Below are 8,356 nucleotides of genomic sequence, written 5' to 3' on the forward strand. Positions count from 1 at the left end.
GGAGACCTCATAACTTTCCCGTATCAGAAGGGGGCTTACAGAGAAGCCAGAGAGGCACTCTTCATCAGGAACTCTAGTGACAGAACAAGGAGTAATGGGCACAGATGGAAAAAGGGGAAGTATAGGGTATGATATGAACGTGAAATTCTTCACTGTGAAGGTGGTGAGACGCTGAAACAGGTTGCCCAGTGCGGTTGTGGATGCCCCAGTGCTGGCACTATTCAAAGCCAGGCTGGAGAAGGCCTTGAGCAGCCTGGTACAGTGGGAGGTGTCCCTACTGCCAAAGAGGGGCTGGGACTACATGATCTTTAAGGTCCATTTTAACCCCTTAACAATCTGTGGTTCTCTGCATGGGTAGGTCTGTTGGGCTGCTAGGCCTGGTGACAGATACTGTCATGTCACAGGAAACTACTGTCTTGTCTACTGAGTCAGTAATATTAGTCATCTCTAGGTACCTGATTTTTCTGGTTTATCACTGAATTTTTGGTTACAATTGGAACTGATGCATATTAATTGAATGTGGTAAGTTATTTTAAAATACCTTTAGCTCACAAGGTATTATTTTACACTACCAAGCTCTCCCTTTTCTACTGTCAAGCTTATTCATTCTAAAAGGCCAATAAAGAGCAAATAATAGAGGATAAAGTTTGACATTTGCTTGTGAAACAGAGCTGGTGGTTTAAAAAGTTACAGCTCATCTGTTCTTTCAGCTCAGTCTCACTGGGTGAGTTCTGGTTCCCTACAATGCAAAATGAATCAGAATTGCTTACACTGCAGCTCTAGCAACAAAGACCTGATGGGATTGATTATGGCTTAAATTGTTAAAGCAACCTTTCTTTAAGAGTTTGTTTTAACACCCCATTCTTGGACCCCAGACAAGGAGAGAGGTGTGTCTAATACATGAAAAGCATCAGTGTGTAATAGTATGTAACCCTTACCAAAACAACTTTTCCAGAAAAACATATTAATGCCTCTTTCTGAAGCTGCTTACCTGTGCAATTCTCCCAGAGTGAGTTATGTTTCCCAAACTCACTCATGAGCTTTGTTTCTCTTGCCCACCACACAGGGTATATATGGGCCCTTCCTGTGAAGCTGTGTGTATGATATTCAAGTAGCAGTAATTCTTCCCAGAGCAGTCTTCTCTGAAGTCAGTGGAGTATTCCCACTTCAGGCAAGAGGTGGAAGAGGAGAAAGGAATGGTTCTAGTAGATAAATTCTGTCAAATATACATCATGATACTGTGGCCTGTAATAAGACTGTAATAAGTTTTTTCCCTAAAGTTATTTGCTGCATGACTTTCAAGCAGGTTAGATGGCAGAAAATTTCATATAACATTTTATTATTTATTTTAGATGTTTGATGTGACTGAAGGGGCTCTTGGAAGCGTGAGTCCTACACACAATTTTGAACCTCCTCATTATGATGGCATTGAAGCACTTGCTATTATGGGAGATAACCTTTTTAGTGGCTCGAGAGATAATGGAATTAAGAAATGGGATTTGTCTCAAAAAGACCTTCTTCAGGTAATGAAAAAATCATGCAGCTGCTGTGACAGTCACGCTGTAAAACTGTTTCCAGGCTGTTTAAATGTTCAGACTCATACAATGACTGTTCACATAGACACTGGTGCTTTTAAGAGGGAAGGCATAGAGCACTGACTAAGAAAGAAATCAATAATGTACTTGATCTTTACATGCAGTTGCTTTTCTCTTCTGTGCATGTAGCATCAGGAAATTCTGATGAAGTGGTTATCCTGTTTTAGCTCTGAGTACATGGGGGTTGTTTTTCTGCTTCAGAATAAAAGCAGCATTTGCCTCATCTGTGACTAGAATTGGATACTTGTCTTTGACAAGTTAGTAAATTTTGGATTGGGAACTCATTAATGAGAAACAGTACTTTAGATCAGGCTACAGAATATTTTCTTGTGAAGAGGTTTTACAGCCTATCTCACTCTACCCAGTTCTGCACCTTAGATCATCTCCTTATACAGTGCAGGTGTTATGTTATGTATACAACACACTCATAATAACACTTGCTGTCAGAACACATTTGCTGTATGTTTTTCCTTATGTAAAAAGGAAAAAAAGGGAGTGGGTGTAAAAGGACCTCAAACCCAGGGAAATTGCAATTTTTTTGGCACAAAGAATTTTGCTTTTTGCCTACCTGCTATAAGATGATCTGTTCTTCTAGGTCTTATGAGAGGTTCTTGAGGTATAGTTGTGATTATTTAACTTGAGACTGAGCAGAACTGGAAGGCAGAAAAACAAATACCAGAAGAGAGTGCTGTTTTTGCAGGAATTTTTAGGGAAAGGAAGAACATGCATATAATATGCAGACTGATAGCAAGAAAACAAATAAAATTTTAAAGTATTGGGACATGAGAAAATAATGGACTGGCTACTTTAAAAAGAAAATTTCTATGTGGGCATACTTCGTATTCCATAAAAATATAAACTTTCTTGACCTTCATTCAGAATCATCCAGATCAGTGCCAGTTCCTTTTCAGGATACTACGAAGACTTTACAGTTAAAAGAAGGATTCATAAATTTAGCATCTTACAGAAAATCTTCACTTGCCCATATTGGTACATCTGCCCTCACATCTGTCTGTCCAGAAAAATGTGCTAAGCAGCTTGTACCAAAATCACAGGCACTGGAAAGATTTTGTATTCTCAGAGTGACTTCATTAAAGTTTTAAGGAGTGTCTTCACTCTTGCATTTTAGGCTCATTAAAATATTATGCAATATGCATTTTTGCTACTGCAATTAATTTAACATCAGAAAGAGTACAGGATCAGGGGTGAATAGGTATGTAAATTGCACCAGTTATGTCACTTTCCTTGCTTTACTTTTGGTATATGGTCATAATTTCTCTACTTTGCCTTCCCCTGTTTGTTGGTTTGAAAATTAGAACTTGATAAGAATCATTTCACACTTCTTTCTTTTTATTTCTATAAAATGCTGTATGTTTTTCAAGGAGGTGAGACTGAAGCATTTGACAGAATAGAAATAATTTTTATTTATTGTCTTTTACAGGGAATGAGAAATGCTGTTGCTTTGCTAATTGTGTGATAATTCAGAGTGGAAGGGCCCACTCAAGGTCACACAATGTAAAGTTGTCCTGCTGGTCCAAGCAAGGCCAATTCTGTAGTTAGGTCTGGTTTCTCAAGGCCTTGCCCAGCTGAGTTTTCAAAACCTCCAAGGTTACAGATTGAACAGCTGCTCTCATTAATCTGCCCAGCAACCAAAAGCTGAAACAGAGCCAAGCTGCTTTACAGCAGAAATGCTGATGTTGCATGAGAGGTTCTGGTTTGGCATACACATGTTGACCAGGTTTGATGAAAATCCCTCAACAAGCATGCTATTCAAAAGAATTTGGAGATCATCTGCTTCACTTGGTGTTGCACATCACAACTCACAAAACCCTGCTGTAACAAAATTGGTATTTATAAGAACCACGACCACCCCACCTCCCGCCACTCCCATTTTCATGAAGTCCTGCAGAATCAGACTACCAGTGCTGTGGTAGCTGTGTATGTTACAAATGAAACACCAAGGTGATCCTAGAAAGCTGAATGTACTCCATTATGAGCAATGCAGCAAAGCAATTCTTACCAAACTGACCTAGAGAAAAGCCACATTCAAAAGACAGCAAATTTTGGCTATTATTTCCCCATATTATTATTTTTCCCCGTGTATTTATTTGTGAGAACAATAATATGTTCAAATAAATTTGAGAACAACAAAAGGATGTGGTTCTCAGCTGGTCTGTGCAGCATTTTGCTTTCTGAATGAGAACTAAAATGCTAGTACCCTTCCTCAGTAAAAAATGAATGTGTTTTTGTGAAGTGCAACATCACAAAATCAATTTATAATGTGTAGTGGGAAAAGAGGAAAGAAAGAAGGCAAACACAGCTTCTGTCTTCCTGGTGTGTTTTTGTGCAATATTTTGGATTTTCTTTTTATGCGTTTTATAGCAGTTATAGAGACCATATACAGAGAAACATATACAGAGACCATATGTTCAAAAATGCATTCAAATATGCATTAGAAAGCATGCAGACTTTGCATTATCCTAAACTGATTTCTGTTCCACGTTAGGTCAGTTGTGCATATTAGATTTTCTTCTTGTTTTGCAGTATCATTTCACAAAAAGAAACGCTCTTGGAAGTTAGCACTCTCCTTGCTCTAAAGGTACAGAAGCCACCCAGAGCCACGTAGCAGAACTGCTGCAGGACAAGGAATCAGGCGTGCAACTTGGGATTTTTCCACCTCTGTGCTTGTTCCTCTGGAATTTTTTGCAGCCCTGTGAGACTTGTCTGCCTTCTCTCTTTCAGCAAGTTCCTAATGCTCATAAGGACTGGGTTTGTGCTCTTGGCCTGGTGCCCGGGGCGCCGGTTCTGCTCAGCGGCTGCAGGGGAGGCACCCTCAAGCTCTGGAACGTGGATACCTTTGCACCTATTGGGGAGATGAAGGGACATGACAGCCCTATAAATGCCATCTGCACCAACTCCAGCCAGATTTTTACAGCAGCAGAGTGAGTTCTTCTCCGTGAATCTTTCTTTTCTGTGTCCCCTGCTGGAATTCTGTCCATGCACGTGTGTTTAGGACAGGTTTAACTCACTTCATAGAAAGCATCAGGAGTCCAGTCCATGCCCCTCAGCACTAATATCTGTTATAGCCATCCCCAAAATGGGGTGCTTGCACCCCAGAGGATGCACAGCATGACCCATTGGGGTGCTGGAATAAATTATTAGAACTCAGTGGTATGTATATATAATTAATAAATATACACAGCAGTGTGGGCTTAAAAAAAATTTAGCGGTAGGGGTGCATGAGCAAAACAAGTTTGGAGACCACTGATCTACAGGATGGCAGGGAGAATTTGGCAGTACTTGAGAGCTTTATAAGCTTGTCTCTACAGCCAGACTGTTTCCTGGTAAGACTCTTTCCTTACCTGTGCTAATTCTCCTGAAAGCCATGGCACAGTGGCTGTTGGTTTGTGCTTGGTTTGTTTTTAAGTGCTGGCATACCGCAGAAGCTTTGCAAGCAATCCTACTGTCCTGTAAACACCTTGATTTGAATATTTGTTTGCTCAGTAAAAGTGAGCAAATTGAGGACCTGAAACCTCAGGGGAATTGACCAAGAAAAGTACCTTGTTATGGAGAATACGGCAACAGAGCCCCTTTGTGGTGTAGTCTGAGCTCAGGAGCTGTGAAAGCTGACGTGTTACATTCTTGTGCCAATTGTGGAAGCTTCTGGCCTTCAGAATTACAAGCAGGTCTTTCTGACTCATAGCAGGATTTCAAAGTTGCCAAGTTTTGGTATTTCGTGGTCATGTTTTATATTTAAGCGCTAATAGGTAGGGGTAGAGAAGTCAAAGCTTCTGTCTCTGTTTGCCTAAAAATTATTTATCCATTTAGAACATACATGCATCTGAAATTAATTCTTTTTTTGTCATTAAAAAAAATTTGGTCTTTTGGTATTTCTAGCAGTGGGCTTAAGGTCTAAAAAATTTAGATGGTCTCTAACAATTTACAGTGAAATGAAGGCACAAATCAGAAAACACTTTTAACTGTCACAAAGTCTGCTCTGCCTGCTGGTTTCCTTTGAGGGGGTTGTGAGGAATATATGAACCAGTGTTGGCTAGTCACTCAAGTTAATGTTTTTGAGAAATTCATAACTTCCCTTTCATGGAATAAATTGCTATTTAAAGATACTAACTCTTTATTTTACTTCTAAATTATAACAGAGTTTTGCAACATATTTTATGTGATATTTTATTTACATATACTTTAAAATTGTGTAAATATTGATTTTTTTTTTTCCCAAAAGTACATAACTACAGTCTGGGCTTCTAAGCACCAGCTCACTGGTATGTGCTATGTAGTCCCTTGCAAATGGGTTTGGGTTTGTTGGGTATTTTTCTTGGAGAGTTAGGACTTCACATTGTCTTGTGGTTTTGTGCTTTTTTTTTTACTTTTTCTTATGATAGACTGACACCTCTTTCCTTAGGCATAAAGTCTTTATACATTCTTAGATGGCTAAAGGTCATAGCCAGTGCTGTGATAAGGTTAGGGAATCTTCAGTGTTGTACATGTTAAATTAGAAAGTCTCCTGGAGATGGAATAACCCTTTCATGTCCATTAAAGAGCTGGTGTTTTGCCAACAATACCTTTCTGAGTAAGACACTCAAGCTTTTAAGGAAGCATCCCTGGCCCCCCTTTGGCCCTCTCTCCCTCCCCACAGTGCTCTAATACTGCTTTGTTTTGGTTTTCAGTGATCGCACTGTGAGGATCTGGAAAGCTCGGAATGTAATAGATGGACAGATCTCAGATACAGGAGATGCAAATGAAGATCTTGCCAGTAATTGAAATGACAGGGGATAAAGGAATACATTGATCAATTTGAGGTGCACTCTATGCAGTTTGCTGCATGTCTAGTAGTTAAACACTGATGACTGGAATGGACTGAAAATGCGTGAACTCTTCCACTAGACCTGCTGTCCTTAAAATATGTACTGTATTTAATAACCTCTTGGTACCATGCTTGAGTCTCAACAGTCACATATATCTCTATATATTATGGCTGAATTTGTGTGCATATGTAATACTTGCAGTTTAAATTAATGGAAATTCAGTCTTCTCTAATGACCATCTCAAAATTATAACCTGAAATATATAACAAAAGTGCTCTGCTGTATTTCACTCACAAGTATGATCAGCTGTTTTGCATTTTAGGGTAAGAGGGGAAGGAGCGTGTACCAGGATTAAGCCTTTGATTGTGAGAGGCAGTTTGAAGATTTTAAAGGTCACTTACACTGTTGTTAGGAAAGTGGAGTGAATAATAGATGGGAAGAAGCTGTTAATGATACATCTACCTGACATAGCTGTATCCTACTAACAGCAAATGCCATGTGATTTGTGTGTTGATAGCATATAATCTGTGTTGACCAAAGTTGTGCAGCTGTGTATACTCTGTGCTCAGGACTAGAACTCAAATGCCCACAAATGGCTATGTTTTATTTGTTTTGCCTGTGTTCTGCAATGACTAGATGTTCATAATGTCATGATAAATATATCTTAATCTATTTTTCTTACAGATTTGTTTCTATCATCTCACATTTTCTTTTTTTTAAGCAAATTGTCTTTCCTTTTTATCTAATTTTATATGCTGCTAAACGTATTTTAAATACACTGTTTTGCAAACCTTGGCAGTTACTATGAGAACTGAACCACGTTTATTGGGAAAAGCTATGTAAATAGATGGTTGTATAAAGAAAATATCTTATCTTGTGCCTGTATGACTTTTAAAGCTCTTGGAACCTGGATATTGAGGGAGGATGTATAATTTACCCAACTGCTCTGAATATTAATTTGTAAATTCTGCAAATTAAAAAATTTTATGTAGATTCAGAAACAGTGTTTGGATATTGAGGTTTTTTGGTTGTTTTGTTTTTATTTTTCAGAAAATATCAGTCTGTAAATTATAGCTTGTGTAGTAACAAATAAAGATGTGAATGTGAACTGCTTTTTTGCCTTGTCCATCATACTTCCTTATAAAAAAATTCACTTCCTTTGCAAAGGTGTTGAATTTAAACCCACAGTTTTATACAGTGCAGTAGAGTAGCTGGGTGAGCACCATAGCCCATATATCCCATTGTAATAAGTAATAAATAATAAAGGCAAATCAATAATCAATAAAAAAGGTTTTTATTTAGCGACCAAGGTTCAGTCTCCGATAGCCACAATCAAAGGGCCAGCGTCGAGCCCGGGATCGGTGCTGGGTGAACCCTGATCCGAACTCTACCGCTTCGGATCCCCTCTGTTCACCACTGCTGTCTCTGCCAGGCTAGTTTTATACGGTTTTTCCTCCTAAGGCAGAGTTTCTCCTCTTCTTCTCATCGCTTCACATATTCATGTAGTTTCCTTTTCCCTGTGCTGGGCTGGACAACACTGTTTCTGAGAAGTGATGAATGCTGATTGTCAAGTTACAGGAATCTGGTATTGGGATGCACACCCTTGACAACTCTGACTATCTTGATCATAGATACTTATTGGGAATTCATCGCTTGGGTGTCTCTGGACTGTCCTGGGAAAGGGCCCATCTCCACATGGAGTCATGTCTTTTCATCTCCACATGGAGTCATGTCTTTTCATTTGCTGATTAGGTTTCTTTCTCTTCGCTGCGGTCTGTGATTTCACAATTTGTGAAGCAATCCCTTTCCCTGGCTGTGGCTTGTGGTTTTAAATCTTTAAGAATTTTTCATACATTTCATTTCATGTATATTTTACACAGGCACGAATTATTCCATAACATATATCACAATCCCTCCCCTTCTACACAGACACATTAA

At 39.0% G+C, this 8,356-nt stretch overlaps 1 protein-coding gene across 4 annotated transcripts in view; it reads left to right on the forward strand.

Annotated features, from left to right (window-relative positions):
- The window catches only part of KIF21A (kinesin family member 21A), an 85,794-nt gene extending 78,263 nt beyond the window's left edge, over positions 1 to 7,531 (forward strand). For all 4 annotated transcript variants that reach the window (XM_084206176.1, XM_084206174.1, XM_084206177.1 and 1 more), the window contains 3 exons: positions 1,353 to 1,523; positions 4,338 to 4,537; positions 6,281 to 7,531. In XM_084206176.1, the coding sequence (XP_084062302.1) occupies positions 1,353 to 1,523; positions 4,338 to 4,537; positions 6,281 to 6,374 (465 nt within the window). In that variant the 3' untranslated portion in view covers positions 6,375 to 7,531. The remainder of the gene's footprint in view (positions 1 to 1,352; positions 1,524 to 4,337; positions 4,538 to 6,280) is intronic.
- Positions 7,532 to 8,356: the final 825 nt, after the last annotated feature.

This window comes from Fringilla coelebs, assembly GCF_963513975.1.
Source record: "Fringilla coelebs genome assembly, chromosome: 5".
Lineage (NCBI taxonomy): Eukaryota > Metazoa > Chordata > Aves > Passeriformes > Fringillidae > Fringilla > Fringilla coelebs.